This window comes from Saimiri boliviensis, chromosome 19, assembly GCF_048565385.1.
Source record: "Saimiri boliviensis isolate mSaiBol1 chromosome 19, mSaiBol1.pri, whole genome shotgun sequence".
In the NCBI taxonomy this organism is placed as follows: Eukaryota; Metazoa; Chordata; class Mammalia; order Primates; family Cebidae; genus Saimiri; species Saimiri boliviensis.
The window spans coordinates 11,116,558-11,140,353 of NC_133467.1; the positions used below are offsets into that span (position 1 = coordinate 11,116,558).

At 47.7% G+C, this 23,796-nt stretch overlaps 1 protein-coding gene across 7 annotated transcripts in view; it reads left to right on the top strand.

The window, feature by feature from the left end:
- Nucleotides 1–23,796, top strand: part of NCF2 (neutrophil cytosolic factor 2) — a 71,525-nt gene that overhangs the window by 40,043 nt on the left and 7,686 nt on the right. For all 7 annotated transcript variants that reach the window (XR_012515063.1, XM_074389963.1, XM_074389964.1 and 4 more), the window contains 12 exons: nt 2,246–2,354; nt 5,883–6,017; nt 7,196–7,303; nt 9,636–9,695; nt 11,222–11,265; nt 13,003–13,144; nt 13,359–13,427; nt 14,518–14,593; nt 16,237–16,262; nt 16,708–16,859; nt 16,985–17,096; nt 20,783–20,960. Coding sequence is in view for 6 of the 7 variants with exons in the window: in XM_074389963.1 (XP_074246064.1) it covers nt 2,246–2,354; nt 5,883–6,017; nt 7,196–7,303; nt 9,636–9,695; nt 11,222–11,265; nt 13,003–13,144; nt 13,359–13,427; nt 14,518–14,593; nt 16,237–16,262; nt 16,708–16,859; nt 16,985–17,096; nt 20,783–20,960 (1,211 nt within the window). In the remaining variant the exon portion in view is untranslated. The remainder of the gene's footprint in view (nt 1–2,245; nt 2,355–5,882; nt 6,018–7,195; nt 7,304–9,635; nt 9,696–11,221; nt 11,266–13,002; nt 13,145–13,358; nt 13,428–14,517; nt 14,594–16,236; nt 16,263–16,707; nt 16,860–16,984; nt 17,097–20,782; nt 20,961–23,796) is intronic.

Consider the following 23,796-nt stretch of genomic DNA (forward strand, 5'->3'; position numbering starts at 1 on the left):
GCTGAGGGTGATGGTGCAGGCCTAAAGTCCCAGCTACTCGAGAGGCTGAGGCAGGAGAATAGTTTGAACCAGGGAGTTGGAGGTTGCAGTGAGCCAAGATTGGGCCACTGCACTCTAGCCTGGCGACAGTGAGACTCCGTCTCAAATAAAACAAAACAAACAAAAAAAAACAAGGGTACCCCCTCCCCATTTTACAAATTAATTAATTAGGCTCTGTGCAGTGGCTCACACCTCCAGTCTTGGGACTTTGGGAGGCTGAGGTGGGAGGATTGCTTGAATCAAGGAGTTCAAGACCAGCCTAAGCAACATAGTGAGACACTCCATCTTTGTAACAAAATTAATAAATAAAGCAAGTAATCAATTTTTTGGAGAAGGGGGTCTCACTGTGTTGTCCAGGCTGGCCTCAAACTCGGGTTCAAGTGATCCTCCTGCCCAGCCTCTGGCAGAGTAGCTGGAACTGCAGGCTCAACGCTCAGCCCCCAGCCCCACCCTGATTTTTTGGTTGTTAGGCTTTCTCTTTTCTTTTCCTTCCTTCCTTCCTTTCTTTTTCTTCTTTCTTTTTCTTTCTTTCCTTTTTTTTTTTTTTTTTTTTTTTGAGACAGGATTTCACTCTGCCGCCCAGACTGGAGTGGAGTAGTGAGATCACATCTCACTGCAGTCTTGACTTCCTGGGCTCAGGTGATTCTCCAACCTCAGCTTCCTAACTGGGACTACAGGCCCCATGCCTGGCTAATTTTTTGTACTTTTAGTAAAGATGGGGTTTTGCTGTGTTGCCCTAGTGGATCTACCCTATCTTTAACACAAAGCAAATGCTCTGAATAATTTGTCAGTTCTTTCTCTTTTCCTCCCACCAAGTCCAAATCTGTAGACATCTTTTTTTTTTTTTAAGTCAGAGTCTCGCTCTGTCACCCAGGCTGGAATGCAGCAGTAGGAGTTTGGCTCACTTCAACCTCTGTCTCCTGGGTTCAAGTGATTCTCCTGCCTCAACCTCCTGAGTAGCTGGGACTATAGGCACGCACTACCATGCCTGGCTAATTTTTTTATATTTTTAGTAGAGACGGGGTTTCACCATGTTGGCCAGGCTGGTCTTGAATTCCTGACCTCAAGTGATCCACTTGCCTCGGCTTCCCAAAGTGCTGGGATTGCAGGTGTGAGCCACCACACCTGGCCTCTGTAGACATCATGATGGGCTAGGGAATTATTAGGCGGATTTTGCTGGGCTCATATAATGCCTAGTAGACCCAGGTGGTGTCACTTCCCAGCTGAAATCCATCTGTTTAGCCAGCTCAGCAGGGAGGAAGGCACGTTGATAGGTTAATGCTGAAGGTACTTAAAGTGTGTGCCCTCTGAGACCTTTAGCAAGCTCCCAAACAGGCAACAGAACATGGTGGAAGTTTCAGCTACTGGGGAACAGGAATCCTGTGCTTCTGCCTGTCCCCTTCACAGTGGAAGAGGCTCCGTGGCTCAGTGAATTGAAGGTAGTCACCCCTCCTTCCAGCTTAAAAAGAGGAACTTTATTTCTGGGGTACTTTTGGGTACCTTCTTCCCCTTCCCAGTAATCCAGAAAGATGTGTGGAAGCAACCTGAAAGGCCCACTGCTACTTAAGGAATTGCCTGCATGCATTTAGTAGGTTTTACAGTCATCTTTATTAACAACAGGGATCCTAGAGAAAGCCCTCCTCGGATTTCAAACCCAAGGTCTCTTGTTTCCCACATCGCCGCTGCCGCCGCCCTGGGACTTACCTCAACCCTAACGGTGATGGCAAGTGGAACTTCTCCCCCAGCCACACTGGCACCCGTTCCTTACGACTCTCTTGGTCAACCAGCCCTTGTGCTCAGCTCTAAACTTCCTTGAGATCAGGGTTCTACCTTCTACACCATGTATTATTTAAGTAGCCTGATAATAGCGTATATGGCATTTGAAAAGCGACAAGCCAGGTTGTCAGAAAGGTGACAGTTTTGTGCAGTCAATAGAGAAGAAACTCCCTGTGATTGTCCAAGACTAGGGGCACTCAGGGTTGCTGTGAGGAACAGCCCTTCCTTGGGATGGGGGGTGGGGGGCACCATTCCCAAGGAGTTCTATAGAATACTTGCGCTCAGGATTGCTGAAAAACTAGAACAGGTCAAAAGGAACTGAAAGGCTTCTTGTCCCAGTGAAATAGATGGGGAAGGGAGAAGCAGACTCACATTTTACGCGGCATTTATCCTTCCTTGCACTGCTGTATTTTCTCCCCCTGTCCTGCAGGTACGATTTGGCTATCAAAGACCTTAAAGAAGCCTTGACTCAGCTTCGAGGGAACCAGCTGATAGACTATAAGATCCTGGGGCTTCAGTTCAAGTTGTTTGCCTGTGAGGTAAGGAGAACAGGGCCTGTGCAGGGCAGGAGGGGATCCTGGCTGAATGGACAGCTGACAGTTCAGATGCACAGTGATCTGTTGACACCTCCAGGAGCTTGGAAAAGCCATTTTGCCTCCTCTGCCTTGAGACTCAGATTTTCCCTGAAGAAAAGACTGAGATGGATTATTTCAGGCTCATCAAGGCATTGTCATCAGTTATGTGGGGGCATACGGCTTATTCATGTGAGGCTCAAAGGACCAGGTGAAAATGAGCCCACTGGGCTCTCTGAAGGGAAGCTGGACCCAAGTGTGTTAGCTTGTGAAAATGTTCATGATAATTTGCATGTTTTGTTTAGCAATTCAGATCGACAAGCTGTTTGTTCAGCATTTTGCCAGCAGATCCAAAATCATGAGTTGGTCATTCATGCAGGACCTGCCAGAACCTTCCTCAGTTTCCAAGTTTATAGACCACATTCTGTACTATCCATGGATCTTACCCCATGTACTTGATGGATACCTAAAGAGAGTGAGGATAATTTGGCATAAATCTGTCCCTTTTTTCTCAAAGAACAGCTCAAGGCATATATTTAGGTAAAGATTTCTGCAGAACAACTTCTTTTCTCTATTATCGAAAGGGAGAGTCATGACTGGCTCTGACTTTGCAGGTTCATTTACTTTTTCCAGTTGGCCCTTCCCACCCCTCCCACTTCTAAGTATGTATCAGCATTTTTGAAAACTAAAATTCCTGTAAATGTCACAGATCTTTCTTTAGAAAAATCACTGGTGCTTTAGTTTCTCAGGCACAAGAAGTCAAGTGTTCCCAGGGTTGCTCACGGCTAATAATAGAGTCTGTAGCTGCCCTTGGCCCCTGGGGACATGTGGCCCCATCCCAACCCTGCAGCAGACTAGCAACTTACTTCACTTCTCACATTCTGGGAAGATGGGGCTTTGCGGTGGGAATTGGCTGCCATTTGACCAGCTTCTTGAGTAGGGTTTCTCAACCGTGGTGCTATTAATGTGTTGGACCCGACAATCTCGTGCAGCAGAGGTGGGAGGGGTGCGGTGTGTCCTGTGGATCGTGGGATCTTTGACAGCATCTGTAGTTTTAGATGCTACCATCACTCAATGTGACAACCCAAAATACCTCCAGACATTGCCAGTAACCCAATGAGAGCCACTTACACAGGTTAAACAGTTGGGGGACAAGTGACTCTAGAAAAAGGATCATGCCATAGCAGCATCAAAGCAGAGTCCCATGAGAGGAGTGTTTCCCCTGGAGTTGAGGTGAAATGGCCTGAGAAGACAAAAATACTGGCTGAGTGGCCCTGTCTGCAAGTAAGCCTGAACTTTTAGGGTCTAAGGCCCTCTTTGTCACGTGGGACTTTCCAGTCATTTCCCTACTTATAATCCTTCTCTTTCTAATGTGGTATGACCCTGGCTTCTGAGAATCACATGATTATTTTTAAACAATGTCAAAGTTTTTCTTGTCATCAGTTCGTAAAAGCTGATTGTAGGGAGATGTCTTAAGAGAAGGTGGCTGAGAACCAAATAGGAAGTTTTAAATGACCTAAGTTCTTTCTTTCTGCACACAAGGTCAGGGATGGGCTGGAGAAATTGACAAATTCAGAAGGCAGTTGCTCCTTGAGTCTCAGAAATAGGCCTGAAAGGAGTCCAGATTTCCACTTCCAGGATTGATACTGTCCCCCATCATCCAGCACCAGCTACTAATGCCACGGAAACACCAACCTTGCCACCTGTCTGAGTTTGGCAAGTTCATGTTGTTGGCAGGAGCCTCGGTTCTTTGCTAAATGAACTCTCTAGAGCTGCCTAAGTCTTGTTATGACATGGCAGCTGGCATCCCCCAGAGCAAGTGGCCCAAGAGCAAGTCAGAGTGTCAATGTCTTTTATAACGTAGCCTCAAATGTCACACCCCCTCACTTCCTTAATATCCTATTTAAAAAATTTATTTGGTCAGGCATGGTGGTTCACGCCTGTAATCCCGGCACTTTGGGAGGCCAGGGCAGGTGGATCACCTGAGTTCAGGAGTTCAAGACCAGCCTGACCAACGTGATGAACCCCCATTTCTACTAAAAATACCAAAAAAAAAAAAAAAAAGCCAGATGTGGTACCATGTGCCTGTAGTCCCAGCTACTTGGGAGGCTGAAGCAGGAGAATCACTTGAACCCGGGAGGGGGAGGTTGCAGTGAGCCAAGATCATGCCATTGCACTCTAGCTTGGGCAACAAGAGCAAAACTCGGTCTCAAAACAAAAAAAAATTATTTTAGTTAAGCCATTTTTAAAATCTTAGTAATGCATCCAAACAATTATGTGTAAATTATGACGCATAATAATAAACACTCAAGAATCTACAGCCCAACTCAAGACCTGGAAAGTGTGACTACTGTTGCATTTACCATTCCCTCCGCACCCCAGAGGAAGCATTCCCCTGGCTTCTGTGCTAACTTCTGTCTCCTGGGTTCAAGTGATTCTCCTGCCTCAGTTTCCCAAGTAGCTTGGATTACAGGTGCCCACCACCACGCCTAGCTAATTTTTGTATCTTTAGTAGACACAGTTTTCTCCATGTTGGCCAGGCTGATCTCGAACTCCTGACCTCAAGTGATTCACCTGCCTTGGCCTCCCAAAGTGCTGAGATTACAGGTGTGAGCCACGGTGCCTGGCCTGTGTTGCTGTATTGGTCTTGTAACTCATGTGGTCTGAGCCAGGTTCTGCTGGTGCTGGTACAGGAGGTTGCATCTTGATCCCTCTTCCCCCCCTGTACCTGTCCAGTGTTTTAGCCTAGGTACAGTGGCAGGAGCTGGACTGGAAGGCCACACACTTGTATTTTATTCCCAACTCTGTCTGCCTCTAGAAGGGGCCTTGAGCAAGTCACTCTTTCACTAAAGCAACTCATACTAAAACAGCACAACAATTCTTTTTTTTTTTTTTTTTTTTTTGATATGGAGCCTCACTTTGTCACCCAGGCTGGAGTACAGTGGCATGGTCTTGGCTCACTGCAACCTCCGCCTCCCAGGTTCAAGTAATTCTCCACCTCAGCCTCCCGAATAGCTGGGACTACAGGCACCCATCACCACACCCAGCTAATTTTTGTATTTTTAGTAGAGACAGGGTTTCACTATGTTGGCCAGGCTGGTCTGGAACTCCTGACCTCGTAATCCGCCGGCCTCAGCCTCCCAAAGTGCTGGGAGCATGAGCCACAGCACCTGGCCAATTCTTTTTTATTTTTTTTAAACCTGGCTTGAACACTCTGTATACAATAGTTCTTGTCCCTTCCTGACCTATTTGGTTATGGGAAGAATACACAAGATGTTGCATTTATACATTCAATGGTGTTTTCTTAACACCGTGTTTGTGTTTGACGTAACTCGATAGCAAGACTAATAGCAGTGTATTTTAGGTATTCCCAGGAATGCTGAGAAAGAGAGAAATGTTACCAGGTAGCATTCCCAGAGTATACGTGTGAGCCCTTCCCTGGCACCTTGATTTGAAGTAGTCTCAAGTTTTGTGTTGTGGTCTGTGCTTTTCCAGGTGTTATATAATATTGCTTTCATGTATGCCAAGAAGGAGGAATGGAAAAAAGCTGAGGAACAGTTAGCGTTGGCCACCAGCATGAAGTCTGAGCCCAGACATTCCAAAATCGACAAGGCCATGGAGTGTGTGTGGGTAAGCATATCAGTGATGCAGGTGGTGAGGGGAGTTCACTGGATGCTCGTTTGTCTCAGAGGACGTGCCACTGAGAAACCATCAAAGTGGTGCTTTCTTTCTGCGAGACCGGGTAGCACTCCTCTAAGGGCATAGTTCCACTTAAGATCTTTAATCTGTGCTGAGAAGCTGAGGCGTAGAGTATGGCACGGCAGAGCCTCGTGCCTCACAGCACCCTCGGGGTGGGGCCCCTTGGCAGTACGGAGCAGGATGTGGGATGCTGGAACGGTCTGCACAGACTCTCAGCACTGAGAGGGCAGAGCCCACGTCTGCTTGATCATCACCGAGTCCTCACAGCCTGGCACAGTGCTAGGCACGTAACAGATCTCAACAAAAATGTTTTGTTTTGTTTTGAGATGGAGTCTCACTCTGTTGCCCAGCTTGGAGTCCAGTAGTGTGATCTCGGCTCCCTGCAACCTTTGCCTCCTGGGTTCAAGCAATTCTCCTGACTCAGCCTCCCAAGTAGCTGGGATTCCAGGCTCATGCCACCAGGCCTAGCTACTTTTCATATTTTTAATAGAGATGGGGTTTTGCCATGTTGGCCAGTCTGGTCTCGAACTCCTGACCTCTGGTGAACCGTCCACCTTGGCCTCCCAAGATACTAGGATTGCAGATGTGAGCCGGCACACCTGACTAAATGTTTTGATTATGTGAATGAACAATAAGTTATTCATAGTTCAAGCATATTTGTGAATAAGGCTAGCTTTAAATCTGATCTTTAAAACACAGAGAAGAGGGTTCAAGTCAGTCTTTATATGCCTATCCTCATCAGCAAACACCCATCCAAGGTAGCACTGTCATGAGCCTTGCTTGATCCCGGGCCATCCTTGTGGTGGTGCCATCTACACTTGTGCAAGAACCCTACAGACACCACACAGAGTGGGAGAGGAGCAGTTCCTCTGGGAAAAGAGGTTGCTGGGCAAACAGCACCGACAATGTCTGCATGGCCTCTCAGCAGAAGGTGATATTGAAACCAACAATTCCTACCTTAACACCCTAGACGAATGACAGTATCATTTGGAAAAATGCTTCTATGTGGTTATCTCAATGAATTCTTGCACCTATTCACCGAGGGAGGCAGGACAAGCATCGTCACCCCCATTTTCAGGTAATGAAATGCTACATTTTCTGTGTTACAGAAGCAGAAGCTATATGAGCCCGTGGTGATCCCTGTGGGCAGGCTGTTTCGACCAAATGAGAGACAAGTGGCTCAGCTGGCCAAGAAGGATTACCTAGGCAAGGCGACGGTAGGTGGGGTTGCTCCGCTTCCCCTGAGTCTCCCGTAGCCTGGGCCATGTGGAGCAAGGCAGGAGGGACTCTTGAGAGGAGGGTGCCCTCCTTGTGGCTCTGTCCCTGGGATGGCAGCGAGAGACTTGTTTATAGGAAGGAGATTTGGCTGAAAGATAGGCAGCCACTTCTGGTTTATTTTCTCCAGGCTGCTCTCATTCCTCCCTTCCAGCTTGACCCTAGGTGAGAGCCAAGGGTAACTTAGAATGCTGAGTCTTGGGGACTGAGCCAATGGAGGGAAAACACAGCCATGAGGAGCTCACTAAATGTGAAGAGAGAACCAGGCAGGGTGGCTCATGCCTGTCATCCCGGTGCTGTGGGAGGCTGAAGTGGGAGGATCACTTGAGGCCAGGAGTTTGAGACCAGCCTAGCTGGTGGAGAGGCTGAGGCTAGAGGATCACTTGAACCCAGGAGTTCAAGGTTACGGTGAGCTATGATTGCACCACTGTACTCTGGCCTGAGTGACAGAGTGAGACTCTATTTCTAAAAAATAAAAATAAATATGGAGAGAACGTGTTAGGGAAAGAGATTAGCATGGGATCCTCTTGGCTTAATGTGCCTTGTAGTTCACGTTTTAGTGGGCTGAGGAATCCTTCCCCACTTCTACAGCCCTATGTTTAGACTATGTCTGAAATTGAACTACTTCTAAATCCAGGTTTGGCCAGACGTGGTGGCTCATGCCTGTAATCCCAGCACTTTGGGAGGCTGAGGCAGGCAGATCACTTGAGGTCAGGAGTTCAAGACCAGGCTGGCCAACATGGTGAAACCCTATCTCTACTAAAAATACAAAATTAGCCAGGTGCTATGGCTCATGCCTGTAATCCCAGCTACTCGGGAGGCTGACGCAGGAAAATCGCTTGGACCCAGGAGGTGGAGGTTGCAATAAGCTGAGATCATGCCACTGTGCTCTAGCCTGGGCAACAAGAGAGAAACTCTGCCTCAATAATAATAATAATAATAATAATAATAAATCCAGGTAAATTCTTTCAGACATGATCTGAAGTGAGTCAGCAGTGCCCTTCCAAAACCACATTTGACTTTGACACATTTGTAGGGCTAAAGTTGCCCAGTGGTCAGGTAGCTGGGTCTAGCATACTAGCAGAGGTCAAGAAAGGCTGGGTTAATGGAAACACCCCAAATATCTATCAACTGATGAATGGATAATCAAAATGTGATATATCCATGCAACAGAATACTATGCATATAAAAAGGAATGGAGTAGGATTCATGATACAACATGCATGGGCCTTGAAAACATGAAGTTATGTGAAGGAAGCCAGACACAAAAGGCCACCTGTTACACAATTCCACTTACATGGACTGTCTTGTGCAACCTCTCAGCACTGAGAGGGCAGAGCCCATGTCTGCTTGACCACCACCGAGTCCTCACAGCCTGGCACAGAGCTAGACACATAACAGCTCTCAGCAAAAATGTTTGAGTATATGAATGAAAGATGAAAATTATCTATAGTTTAAGCATATTTGTAAATAAAGTTAGCTTTAAATCTGATTTTTAAAACTCAGAAGAAGAAGAGGGCTCCAGTCAGTCACAGAAAGCGAAGTGGTTGTTGCCGGTTTAGGGGGAAGGGGCATGTGGACTCATTGTTTAATGGGTCAGCATTTTCTTCTGGGGTGATGAAAATGTTTTGGAATTAGATAGAGGCGGTAGTTGCACAGCATTGTGAGTGTGATAAATGCCACTGAATCATTCACTTTAAAATGACTAATTTGGGCCAGGCACGGTGGCTTACGCCTGTAATCCCAGCACTTTGGGAGGGTGAAGTGGGTAGATCACCTGAGGTCAGAAGTTTGAGACCAGCCTGATGGCAAAACCCCAACTCCACTAAAAATACAAAAATTAGCCGAGTGTGGTGGTGCACACCTGCAGTTCCAGCTACTTGGGAGGCTAAGACAGGAGAATTGCTTGAACCCAGAGGTGGAAGTTGCAGTGTGCTGAGATCGTGACTTCAGCCCGGCAACAGAGTGAGACTCCATCTCAAAAAACAAACAAACAAACAAACAAAAAAAAAGCCAAAACTTTATTTGGTGTTACACAAATTGTACCTCAATAAAAACATTTTTTTAAGAGAGGAGAAAGCAAGCCTATGTTAGCAGGGGTTGGGTGAATACTTGTTTTTTCAGTTGCTGAAATCCTAATCCAGAGGATTAGGAATCTAATCTTTAGTTACTGTCCACGTCTGAAACCAGGCTTAAGGCATGAGCAAGGAGGGACACCTAGAAGAATGGAAATAGCGCTGGCAGAGCCTCACACCCGCCTGTCCTTGATTTCAGGTCGTGGCGTCTGTGGTGGATCAAGACAGTTTCTCTGGGTTTGCCCCTCTGCAACCACAGGTGAGGCAATCCTGACCTTCTCCATGGGCCTAGTTCTCGAGAGCTTTCTGTGAGCCTCCAGCTGGGGAGAGAGACTATGCGTGCTGAGCTGCCTTCTTGTAAGGCTTCTTCAAGTGGCCCTCAGCACAGCTGAGGGATCTGCCTGCCCTCTTGCAGTCCCAGGTTCCATGGCTGGTAAGGAAATGAGGCAGTGTCAGACTTTACCCCAAGTCCTCTGAAGCCAACTCTCCTGCTTCCCCCCAAATGTCAGTCTTCACATCTCTAAAGAGATGTGCTGATCCAATCTGAAACCTCAACCATTCTCTCAAGGCAGCTGAAACACAAGCTATGGAAGGCTTGTTAACAAAGCCTCTCCATGGGTACAGGGGCAAGTGAGGAACTCTTTGGGGTCTGGGCCTGAGGTTTGGGCTCTCCTGGCTCTACCCATCACCCATGTGCAGAGGTTTCCTCGGGAACACAGGGAGTGTGAACCCTTTTTCTGCCCAAACTGGGCTTGGAGAGGTGGGCTCAGATGAACTGGATGACAGTGGAACTAGAAATGCAGACAGTGCTTCCTTGTGAAGGGAAGTGGGGGCATGTAGAGGAAGAGAAAAGCTCTGTGGCAATGAAACCGTCATGGGAAGAGCACTGGCCAGCACCAGCAGAGGGCAGGTTTTCTGAGCAGGGAGCGAGTGTTCCAGATCTAGAGTCTGTGATCTCTTTCTTTACAATAACGTTGATGAAAGCCTTGCTGAAGTCCCTTCAGCTTCAGCCCAGCCAGAGGACCATGAGGGGAACACAGCCCAGGTCACTGGACTCCATGGTATCCAGTGTAGAATGGGGGAGGAGATCTTTGCCCAGTCAGTGGAACCTGTGTCAATTTTAAATACTCACAGGTGGCCCGGAACAGTGGCTCACGCCTATAATCCCACCATTTTGGGAGGTTGAGGTGAGCGGATCACTCAAGTCCAGGAGTTCCAGACCAGCCTGGCCAACATGGTGAAACCATCTCTACTAAAATTACAAATAATTAGCAGGGTGTGGTGGCAGGAGAATCACTTGAATCTGGCAGGCAGAGGTTGCAGCGAGCGGAGATCACGCCACTGCAGTCCAGCCTGGGTGACAGAGTGAGACTCCATCTCAAAAAATAATAATAATAAAATACTCAGAAGTGTCATGTGACATAGTAGACATTAATTACAGAACAGAGCTTTTGGCAACTGTCCTAGGAAAAGGACAGAGCTCAAGGTCGAAGCACTCTTGTGACACCATGTTGCTGTGTGACAGCTAGCTCTAGAAACTAGCTCTGGCCCTAAATGAATTGCTGTGCTAGTGAAACCCGCACCTAGGGAGCTGGTGGGAGGTGTGATTTCCCAGTGTTCAGTCAGGGTGACTGTGCCCTCTTCCGAGACAGTGTTCCCATCAGTCAATAACGCATTAGATTTTCTGGTCTGCAAGAACGCTTGAGTTACCATTAGCCATTTGATCTCTCTCCCTGCTTTCCCTCATTGCCTTTTCCATTTTCACTTCTCCTGAATGTTCAACAGGCAGCTGAGCCTCCACCCAGACCGAAAACCCCAGAGATCTTCAGGTAAGTTCAATTTAAATCCATATGTAGAATATCCAGGCTCCAAGTCTGAACTGATGGCAAGAAAGGGAGGGATGAGGATGAAACTCGGGTCAGGGTGTCAATCTTGTGGAATTTTCTAGAATGTCAGGCTTCTTCTGTTATCAAGGTTAGAACAGAATGATATGGTGGGAGTGGAGTCTTGGCTGTGGTGGGGTGGGGCATCGGGACCTGGCTGCAGCTACCTGGTATCCCAGTGGCCCCTGTCCACGTACACAGCCACCCACGTGGCAAGGGGTTGTTGCCGAAGGGAAGTGGTGTCCTGTGGAACGTAGCTACGCTAGGGCCCAGGGCGCTGACCTCAGGAGTTCAGTTTCGCACCAGCCACAGCCCGGACTGATGGGGGCAAGCAGAGCTCTCTGGAGACAGGAAGCTGGAATGGCGTCCTTTTTCCTGTGCGAGCACTTTCCACTCCCTGTTGGCATGTGCTTTCTGACGAAGTAAAGGGGAAGGACTCAAGAAAAGGAAGTCCTTCTTCTGTAAGATGAAAAACAGACGGTGACATAACCTACAGCAGTCTTAAGAATTCCCTCTAAGTAATGAAGCACGCCTGGTCCCCCCGCCCAAAAAGGAGGTTTCACAAAGTGATTGGCCGGGGGCGCTAGCTCACGTCTCATGCCTGTAATCCCAGCACTTTGGGAGTGGGAGGTGGGCAGATCACTTGAGGTCAGGAGTTCAAGACCAGCTGGACCAACGTGGCAAAATTCCATCTCTACTAAAAATACAAAAATTAGCTGGACGTGGTGATGCGTGCCTGTAATCCCAGCTACTCGGGAGGCTGAGGCAGGAGAATTACTTGAACTGGGGAAGTAGAGGTTGTAGTGAGCCGAGATCGCGCCACTACACTCCAGCCTGGGCAACAGAGTAACACTCTGTCTCAAAAAGTAAAAATAAATAAAAAGTGACAAAAGTACCAAAGCAACTACAAAAATGAGGGCGCTGGATGAGCTCGTTCCTAAACTCCTTGTCAGCTGGAAGGGCCTGTATTTCCTACAGGTAGGAGACATGCTGTCTGGAAACAAGGAAGGGCCAAGGAGGAAGTAACAGAGCGGGGAGTAAAGGGAGGAAAGCCTGAAACCCGAATGCCAGCTCTCAGTCACACCTTCCAAGGTGACGCCAGTCAGAGCCCCAGAGCCTAGAAGCGTGGTCAGCCCTGAGGGAACCGACGCTACACCACCGCAGCTGGGCAGCCTCAGAGCCCTCTAGAGCATCCCGCACGCTGCCCGTCACCCACCTCCTCACAGTCTCCTCACCCCGGCCCAACGCTGGCTCTAGGTGGTTCTCCTCCCTCGTCTCCCACCGGTCTTTCTCGCCCAGATGGCTCTCACTTGACTTCCACCGTGTGCTGTTCCCCTGACCACAGTCACCTGATCCACCCCAGCCCAGCCTCAGGAGCTGGACGAGATGACCCAGCCAGGGACCTTCCTCCTCAAAAGGGAAGGGAGGACCAGGATTGTAAGGCCTCACTGTCTAGTGTTGTGGGTTTTTGCTTTTATTCTTGTCCCTCTGCATATATGGTTATGAGCACGTGTATACCAGTTTCTTACCAAGACCTCTTGGGAGCCCAGGCAGGCTCAGCATGATCTAGGCACTTGCAGTTAGGTGTGGAGTTAGACCCAGGCTGGAGCCAAGTCCCTGGCTCCAAGTTCACTGTGCTTGTGTGAGAGCATGTGGGCTGCATCTTGTGCCTACACCCCGCAGGGCTCTGGAAGGGGAGGCTCACCGTGTGCTGTTTGGGTTTGTGCCTGAGACACAAGAAGAGCTCCAGGTCATGCCAGGGAACATTGTCTTTGTCTTGAAGAAGGGCAATGATAACTGGGCCACGGTCATGTTCAACGGGCAGGTATGCAGGGGACTGGGAGCGGTGTGATGGGCATGGGGTCCTGGCAGCAAACGCAGTCTTTCTGCAGAGCAGCGTCTGCTGCCTTCTGCGCAGACCAGCCAAACTCTTGCGTCTGCTCGCCATCCTTCCCCAGGACTCTGGGCTCTTGTGTGGTGTGGGTACTGATGAGCACATCTTTCTTTTCCCTTTCCGATTCTGTGACACTGCACTGCAGAAGGGGCTTGTTCCCTGCAACTACCTTGAACCAGTTGAGCTGCGGATCCACCCTCAGCAGCAGCCTCAGGTAATGCCACGCCAAGGCCTGACCTGTTTCCTCTCACCATTTAGAGATCTCTCCCTGGAGGGGAGAAGCAGTGTAAAGAGGTGCTGTCGGGACCCCTGGAGAAAGACTCCCTCGTCTTAAGCCTGCCTTGAGATGGCACCAGCTGCCCAGAGCTGAACTTGGGGATGAGGAAAAAGAAGCCCAGATGTGCTAAGTTGAAGGCATCTATAGGTCCCATTGGGCCCGCCCACCTTTGCGACTCTTCCTGGTCAGAAGTGACTTGGGAAGCAAAGCCTACAGTATACGGGAGTTAGGTCTTCCCAGGTGTGTCTGCTTCACCTGGAAGAATGTCAATGTGTTGGCTGGCACAATGCCATTAGAAATACAGTGAGGCCGGGCACAGTTGCTCATGCCTGTAATCCTAGCACTTTGGGAGGCTGAGGTGAGAGGATCACTTGAGCTCAGGAGTCTGAGACCAGCCTGAGCAAAATAGAGAGATGCCACCTCTATACAAATAAAAATCATAAAATGAGATCTGCTTTAGAGCTTTGAATCAGAGTGGGCCTTGCCAGCCACTGCTTCTAAACTGAATCCCCTCCTCACACTTCAAAAGTCTGTCCTTCTGCCAGGCCTAGAGGGCTGTCTCTGTTGGATCTGAGCACCTGTAAGTGACTCAATGGCAGTGGAGCCTGTCTCTCCCCAGACTGTGTGACCAGTTGTATATGAGCTCCGCCCTCCCTGGTCAGAGTTACTACATCCAGATGCTTTGAAAAGTTTCAGATGCCTTTCTCAATGCCCTCTGCAGTGGAGACAAGAGCTCAGTCCTACCCCATGTCCAGTGGATTTCCAATATGGCTGAAAGAGATGCTCACGCGGCACGAGCGTTTTAGCGGGTTAGGATTCTTCTTGCCACTGTGGTTTTCCTATTCATCAGGCCAACCTCGCCTTCTCTTTTGGCCAACATTTTCCTTCATCTTTCTCAAATGTCAGTGCCATTCCAACTTTTAGGACGTTATTTCCATCTGGCTCCTTTTCATGGAGTCTCTGTAGGGTGATCTTCCCACATCCTCCCTGCCTGGGAACTTCGATCATCACTCCCTGTTGCTTTCAGGAGGAAAGCTCTCCAGAGTCTGACATCCCAGCTCCTCCTAGTTCCAAAGCCCCTGGAAGACCCCAGTTGTCACCAGGTGAGTGGTCCTAGAGCAACAGCCTTGGTCTGGGTGCAGGGGCATGCCAGGCTGCTTCCTGAGTTCCTCTTGCTGCCTTCCAGGAAGTTCTGCTTGCTTCTTTTCCCAACATGTCACTCAGCTAATGACCACACAGCCCAGAACCCTCCTTTCCTGCACTACCCACCCACCCCAAACATGAAATCAGTGCCCTCTCTCCCTGCCTGCTGCAGAACACTCACCAGGCCTGGGTGAAGGTAGCTGGTCTCTGAGTGACTCACCTAGTCACCAAACCCCTTGATCGTTAGGTACTGAAACCATGTCTCAGGAAGAAAAGTTGAAGTAGCTGTACATGTTTACCTCAGAGGCGCATAGAGTGGCTGTTTTCAAATGACTGGGCCATTGTATCAGGAAAAGAAACTGTTCTGTGGAGCCCTGAGGCTGAACAGAGAACCAATGGGCAGATGTGAAACAGAAATGTTGTCTCCGAAAGGCTGTTTCCTGGGGTGGAGAGGGCTGTCTTGGGAAGCGATGGGCTTCTTATCATTCATGAAGCAGATTCTGGATAAGTGCTTGTTAGAGGTGCACAGAGTGAGTGGTTGGCCAGATCCTACATCCATGATTGCCACACATACCTGATCATCAGAATCTCTTGTGATGTCCCTTCCCCCATTTTTATTTTGAAAACCATCAGACCTACAGAAAAGTTGACAGTAGAATACAATACACGTCAGAATATCTTTCACTTAACTCACCAATTGTTAATATTTTGCACCATGAGTTGGCCTTGCTGCATTCTATTTTCCCCCCAAGCCAGTTGAAAATAAGTTACAGACTCGTGCCACTTCACCTTACGTATCTGCAAAAACACAAGCCCCTGAAGAGTCACAATAGAATCGTGGTATCCAGGATACTTAACGTTCATATAACATTATATAATGTATATTCCATATTCAGATTGCTCCCATTGCTCCTGCTCAATGTCCTTGACAGCTTTTTCGTTGCTATCTTTTGTCTAGAGGCTCATCAAGGATCACATATAAACCCAGGATGCTTTTGTGAATACAGGGTCCTAGGCTACTGGCTCTTGATTATTAAGGACTGGAATGGGGCTTGGGAATTTGTATTTTAGAAAAAAACTTGCCACGTGATTCTAATGATCAGCTAGGTTTGAGATCAATGGCCTTTTCTGATCATGTACCCTCTATAGTAAATATCTTTATGCATGCTTCTCTTACATAAATTATATTACATTAATACATGATGTACTTTAGGAAACATACACAAAGACTAAGGTGAAGATAAGTGGCTCTAAGAGTTCTTCCTGTGGCCTCTGGCTCACCTTGCACTCCTGATTTTCATTGCTTTGGATCCTGCGGGTTTAACTGACTTTTGGGATCCCACTAACCTCGTGGGTTGGTGAGGATATGCTGGTCCTTTGATAATTACCTACAGGCTCCCTGGAAGCAGAGACTGAGCTTGTTCATGCTTCCCCAGGGTTAGATTCTCCCCACAGTTTACTAAGGTTAATGATTCCCGCACAGATTGAAGGGTAAGAGGTTGGGGGCCCTGTCCGAAGAGGTTTCATCTGTGTGTGGCCGGGGCTGGCCAAGCATGTTCATTCATCATCATCTTTTGTTTTACTCCCTGCTTTTTCCATTTAGGTCAGAAACAAAAAGAAGAGCCTAAGGTAACATTTTTCCTTTGTACTGTTTCAAGTGGCAGAAGACGGGAGAGATTGGGCAATCAACCACAGACATACCTGTCTAGATTGTAGAAAGAGCCCCAGTGGAAGGGTCGAACCAGTTGCTACCTTACAGAGTCCACGGGCTGGGGACCTCTTAACAGCCTCCCCCACTATCATGCACACATGTCCTACTTCCCAGGCTGGTGGGCCAGATCCTGCCCAGGAGGGATTCCTGTCCAAGCACAGGTCGGGCTAAAGGACCTCTGAAAGCCTTTTAGGCTACCATGAAACCAGTTACTTGTTGGCCTCTCCCCTGCTGCCTGGGGTATCCCCATCTCTCCCCTGCTGCCTGGGGTACCCCCCTGCCAAATCACAAAGCCGCGGTGACTGGGATATTGAGAGAAAGCCTCAGACACTCAGATGTTCCCTCTGCTTCCTCCCCACTCAGGAAGTGAAGCTCAGTGTTCCCATGCCCTACACACTCAAGGTGCACTACAAGTACACAGTAGTCATGGAGACTCGGCCCGGGCTCCCCTACAGCCAGGTCCGGGACATGGTGTCTAAGAAACTAGAGCTCCGGCTGGAACACACTAAGCTGAGGTGAGCTCGATGGGGCAGTTGTGAGGAGTACGGCGGGGACCTTGTGCTGGCCTGGAGGACGGAAGAGGAGGGTGGTGTTTGTGATCATGTTCTCTGACTTACTCTTACTCGTTACCCCCACCCAGCTATCGGCCTCGGGACAGCAATGAGCTGGTGCCCCTTTCAGAAGAGAGCATGAAGGATGCCTGGGGCCAGGTGAAAAACTACTGCCTGACTCTGTGGTGTGAGAACACAGTGGTGAGTGCAGTGAGGGCATCTAAGCTTACATTTCCACTGGTCCACTTCCTCAGCAATTTGATGTTTACCAAGCACCTTCTGTGTACTGGGCACTGTGCATGGTGTTGGGGATATAGTGGGTACCAAGTCACAGCTCTGCCTCGCTTTTACCTGCATCATCACTCCAGTTGCAGCAGGGAGGGAGTTACCCACAAGAGAAGAGCAGGCCCGCAGGGCAAGAGCCCACAGAAAGCCTCCTGCACCTCCATTGGCTCCCTGCCTGCCTGTCAAACATCCTGTCCATCACTGTCAAGCAAGGTTGGAATGACATCATAGCTTAAGGCCGAGCTCAGAGCCATTCTTCACCTTCTTTTTTTTTTTTTTTTTTTTTTTTTTGAGACGGAGTTTCGCTCTTGTTACCCAGGCTGGAGTGCAATGGCGCGATCTCGGCTCACTGCAACCTCCGCCTCCTGGGCTCAGGCAATTCTCCTGCCTCAGCCTCCCGAGTAGCTGGGATTATAGGCACGTGCCACCATGCCCAGCTAATTTTTTGTATTTTTAGTAGAGACGGGGTTTCACCATGTTGACCAGGATGGTCTCGATCTCTTGACCTCGTGATCCACCCGCCTCAGCCTCCCAAAGTGCTGGGATTACAGGCTTGAGCCACCGCGCCCGGCCTCTTCACCTTCTTAAGCTGTTTCGTTTCTTTTCCTTCCCTCCTTCCTTCCCTCCTTCCCTTCCTCTCTTCTTTCTTCTCTTTCTTTTTCTTTCTCTCTTTCCTCCCTCTCTCTCTCTCTTTCTTTCTCTCTTTCATCTTGCTCTGTCACCCAGGCTGGAGCATAGTGGCACAATCTCACTGCAACCTTCACCTCCCGGGCCCAAGCAATCCTCCCACCTCATACTCCTGAGTAGCTGGAACTACAGATGTGTACTACCACACATGGCTACTTTTAAAAGTTTTTTGTTTACAGTATATATAGTCTCACTATATTGCCTGGGCTGGTCTCAAACTCCTGGGCTCAAGCAATCCTTCCACCTCAGCCTCCCAAGGTGTTGGGATTATAGGCATGAGCCATTGCACCTGGCCAACCTTCTCAAGTTAACATGAGGAAGAACACTTTCACATGAGGGTGAAAGGAAACAGTATTTCACAAAGAGATGATTTGGGTAACAAACTATTAACAATAAGTATCTATGAGAACTTCCCGTGTGGGATACTGTGCAAAGTGCATTCTGTGTGCTAGTTCTTACAATCTTCACAACTCTGTCAAGTAGACATTATTTTCCCATTTTATAATTTAGGAAACAAGGCAAAGAGAGGTCAAGAAGCTTGACCAAGATTGAACAGCTTGTTAGTAGTGGAGCTGAACGCAGGCAGGCATTTTGATTCCAGAGCCTGCCTCTATTCCTAACTACCCCGCTGTACTGATGGTACCAGGGCAGGCTATCTGATTAGCCTGAGGTCTTCTAGCCTGAAGTCTGACTTTCAAGTAAGAACAGTGGGAGTCAGTTGAAAAGTTAGAGCTAGAAGCATTAATGGTAGCAACAAGGTAAGACTCTTGAACTCTGTCCATTGGTCTCCAGAGGAAAAGTTGCCGTTTCTTTTTGTTGTTGTTGTTGTTGTTTTAAATGGGGTTTCACCATATTGGTCAGGCTGGTCTCAAACTCCTGACCTCAGGTGATCCGCCCACCTCAACCTCCCAAAGTGCTGGGATTACAGGCGTGAGCCACCGCACCCGGCTTCTTTTTGTTGTTGATGTTAATTCCCTCTGCCAACTGCAGACCCCAAAAAACCACCCATATTCTTTCTCTAGTTTTGTCTTTTATAGAATTTCATGTAAGTGGATTGTACAGTGTATGTAGTCTTTTTGTGTCACTAGTCTCACCCTTTTGATTGCTAAATGGTATTTCATTGTATGGATACTCCACCTGTTTGTGGACATTTGGGTTGTTTGCTGGTGACATTTTTCAGCAAACACTTGCTGAGCACCTAGGGCTCTGCAGATAGGCAGGCACGGGAAGCCTCATGTTTTATAAACTGCTGGAGGTTCAGAAATGGCATACTGTGTTATGGGAGCATGTGGTAAACGATTTAACCCAGAACTGCCAGAGGGAAGTGGAACAGGTAGGAGCTGTCTTCCTGAAGAAAATGCTGCTGAGGTCATCCTGATGTTTCACCGTAAAACAGTAAGAAATTAGTGAGGTGGAGGAGGAAAGGATGCATTATACAAATGGAAAGGGAACATCATAAAAGTCAACATAGTGAGTAAAGGGGCTCAGTGTTGCTGGATGAAATGGGGAGGGTGGAGGGAGACGGGCTGGAAAGGCAACATATCATGGAAGGCCTTGAACACTAGGACGCTGCTGTGAGCAGGGAAGAGTGTCAAGTCTTGCTTCGAAAGAATGGTTATGAGGCATATGAGCAGGGTAGGGGGCGGAGCTGGGACAGCCAGATCTTCCTGATGAATCAGCTCCCATCCAGTCCTGAGGCTGGAGATAACCCCGGATACAGCAATAATGAGGCCAGTCTCCACTGACCAAGGCTGTTAATTAGTGCTGTTTCAGAAGTTTCAGCTCTCTCTCTATTCACCTGTTTTTCTGACTTTGCATTTTTAGATTGTGGCATTTGCAGTTGCATTGGTATAGGGTGGAGGGAGTATCATACGAAACAGTTCATATGTGAATCCTTGGGCGAGCTGCTGTTTTCTGCCTACAAGTGGATTTGGAGATGTAGAAATGGGCAAGCAGGAAAGCTACTCTGGCTCATCCTGGCCTGCAGCCACGGTAGAGGCTGAGTCCTTCCTGCAAACCTCATCCTCACAGCTGGGCAGAGGCGTTTAAAGGAAGGGGGTTTTTGGTAGATTCTCACTCAAGTCAGAGACGAATGTTTGCTGGAAAAGAAAAAGTGGGGCCGGGCGCGGTGGCTCAATCCTGTAATCCCAGCACTTTGGGAGGCCGAGGCGGGTGGATCACGAGGTCAAGAGATCGAGACCATCCTGGTCAACAAGGTGAAACCCCATCTCTACTAAAAATACAAAAAAATAGCTGGGCATGGTGGCGTGTGCCTGTAATCCCAGCTACTCAGGAGACTGAGGCAGGAGAATTGCTTGAACCCAGGAGGCGGAGGTTGCGGTGAGCCGAGATCGCGCCATTGCACTCCAGCCTGGGTAACAAGAGCGAAAACTCTGTCTCAAAAAAAAAAAAAAAAAGTGGGAGAAGAAGAGTGAAAAATAATGAACCGAGAGAAGGGCAGTGTATAAACAGCCACTGGGGCTGGGACAAAAGGCCCCAGTACCCTGGGGGTAAGACTGAGTGTGAGTGCGTGTCACGCACGGGTCTCTTGGAAATCCGAAAGGTCACTTTAGGTTTTCCAACTGTCTTTGGACAAACCCCTTCAGCATCTTTTTAAAAAGATTCTTCCTCGAATGAGTTCTGCTCTAAATGGGAACTACTACTTCAACTTTTTTTTAATTAATTTTTTTTCTTTTGACAGCAGCTTCAATCTATTTGGTGGCTACACATAGCCAACCCTCTTAAAACTCCCAACAATGTTTTTGCAACTTAATCCAGGCTCAGGAGTCACTGTGGAATGTTCTTTATCACTATGCATTAGCCTTGGAGGCAGCAAGGCAGGTTCTCACTCAGTAGGAGAAAGAAAATGGGCAGGGCAGGAAATTGGGAAATTAACAGGCCCTTTATTATTTCAGGGTGACCAAGGCTTTCCAGATGAACCCAAGGAAAGTGAAAAAGCTGATGCTGATAACCAGACAACAGAACCTCAGCTTAAGAAAGGCAGCCAAGTGGTAGCACTCTTCAGGTATGAGGCTGCCCAACCAGAGGACCTGGAGTTTCAGGAAGGGGATATAATCCTGGTGCTATCAAAGGGTAAGTGCTACTCCAAGATTATTGTAACAAATTTATATGTTAGCAGAAACAAGGTCAGGGGCAGAGAAAAGAAAACATCAATAACCTACAAACAAAACGTTGGCCAGTGTTTTCAACCTCCTTCCTAGCATTTCCCTGTGTATTGCTCTAGTAGCCACAGAAGTGACAAGCAGCTGAGAGTGTCTCCAAAAAAAAAAAAAAAAAAGTCTCTCTCTCTCTGTCACCCATGCTGGAATGCAATGGTGCAATCTAGGCTTACTACAACCTCTGGCTCCCAGGTTCAAGCGATTCTCCTGCCTCAGCCTCCCAAGTAGCTGGGATTACAGGCACCCGCCCACCATGCCTAGCTAACTTTTGTATTTTCAGTAGAGATGGGGTTTTGCCATATTGACCAGACCGGTCTCGAACTCCTGGCCTCAAGTGAGCCACCTGCCTCAGCCTCCCAAAGTGCTGGGATTATAGGCATGAGCCACTGCACCTGGCCAGTGACAACATCTCAATTATTAAAGAATGAGTATGCTTTGGAAAGCATGGATTCTCATTCCCAGAGGTAACAAATTGGCTGGAATTTGGTAACAAATTGCATTTGCATCAAGCCATGCGGCATTCTGCAAACCATAGTTCTTTGAATTAATATACTTTTCAAAGACAGAAGTTGGTAAATATTGCCTTAAAAACCAGCTATTCAGAACTACCCTGTGTCTCTGGAGACTTTCTTGATTGTTTGGAATGAACAGACTAAAAATTGAAACAGCTTGCCTGTAATCCTAGCTACTAGGGAGGCTGAGGTAGGAGGATCACTTGAGGCCAGGAGTTCAAGGGTGTTGACTGGGCAATATAGCAAGACCCACCTCTTAAAAGTGGAAAGTTCTAAGAATCCCTTGGAGAGTTTGTTAAATCAATTCCTGGGCCCAGCCTCCAGAGATTCTGATTCAGGTCCGGGCACGGGGCCTACCAACTTGCATTTCTACTAAGTTTCCAGGTGATGGTGGTCTACTGCCTACATTCAGAGAAACAGTGTTCCAACTCATGGTTTGCCAGCCTAGTTCTCTACCTGGACACAAGAAGTCCCATCATAAAAGCCCTGCTCATACACTGAGTCTGTCTGTACTACCAATGCAAAGCAGTGAAAAACTACTATCAATTTTAACAGAAAAATAAAGTGGGAGATTTTAAAGTAAATGGGAGAAAGCTGGGTGCAGTGGCTCACACCGGTAGTCCTAGAACTTTGGGAGGCTTAGGCAAGGTGGGTAGATCACTTGAGGCCCAGGAGTTCAAGACCAGCCTGGCCAATATGGTGAAAACCCGTCTCTATTAAAAATACAAAAGTTAGCCAGGTATGGTGGTACATGCCTGTAATCCTAGCTACTCAGGAGGCAGAGGCAGAATTGCTTGAACCCAAGAGGTGGAGACTGCAGTGAGCTGAGATGGTGCCACTGCACTCCAGCCTGGGTGACAGAGTGAGACTCAGTGGCAAAAATAAATAAATTTAAAAAGTTAGTTAATTGCTACACACTTGTATACTCTCTAAAGACTATACAAGTGTGTAGCAATTATTTAAAAATATGAGTCGTATAGACACGGCGTGGTGGTTTACATAGGTAATCCCAACACTTTGGGAGGCCAAGGTGGGTGGATCATCTGGGGTCAGGAGTTCAAGAGCAGCCTGGCCAACATGGTGAAACCCCGTCTCTACTAAAAATATTAGCTGGGTGTGGTGATGTGTGCCTGTAGTCCCAGTTACTCGAGAGGCTGAGGCAGGAGAATCACTTGAATCGGGGAGGCGGAGGTTGCGGTGAGCTGAGATTGTGCCATGTACCCCAGCCTGGGTAACAGAGACTCTGTCTCAAAAAAAAAAATAAATTAATTAAAAAAAAAAAAAGCAGAGTGTTCCAACAAAAGAGAATGGTGACTCAGTGGAAGAACTGGGTTGAACACCACCCAGTGCCACTTTCTAGTTTCCTAAATCAACCAACCAGCTCGAATTCCATCGTTTGGGAGAGGAAACAGGAATAAAACGAGCGAACACCTAAAACCACCTTTTGGGTAGATATGGAGAAAAGCAGTGCACTTATTACTATGATCCATCTGTACAAGTCTAAGTTGAGGAAGTACCCATATTGTAGCACTTCAGTTGAAAGCAGAATTTAGCATGCAGTCAGGGTAGGAGGGGAGTTCAACTGCTTTCGATAGTTATGAGACGGTTTCATCTACAAAGTGTTTCTCAAACTTTAATGTGCATGTGAATCACCTGGGCATCTTCCTAAATGGATTCTGACTCTCGTTTGGGGTCTGGGATTTTTCATTTCTAATGTTTCTAGCCCGCAACCTACCCTGTAAGTAGAAAGACTCAGGACAGTGATTTGCCTGAGAGAACTTGTGAAAAAACTGCTGCCCAGTCACACTACACATTAAAGCAGAATTTCTGGGGGCAGAATCCAGGCACCAGTGCCCTAATGTCTCATCTAGATGCACAATGACAAACTTTGAACCGGCTGTGTGGTCTCGTGGGTGGGCTTTGGCGATTATACCTAAGTTATCTGATTTTTACTGGCAGAATGGCTTTGAACAAGCTATTCACTTCTCTGGGTCTCCTTTTCCTTAGTAAAATGTGGATATCTATAAGTTATTAAGAAGTCTGAAAATATTTTCTAAGTACAATGCCTGTACTCTATTAAAGGCTCTGAATAGGAGCTATTAAAATCTTTATATTTTACAAACATGTACTAACCCATCACTAGCTCCAACTCAGCTGTGGAACGGAGTTTACTGAAAAGAAGAAAGCTTACTAACGAACTTTCACTTTTAATACATTTAACCAATGGCATGTCCCTTT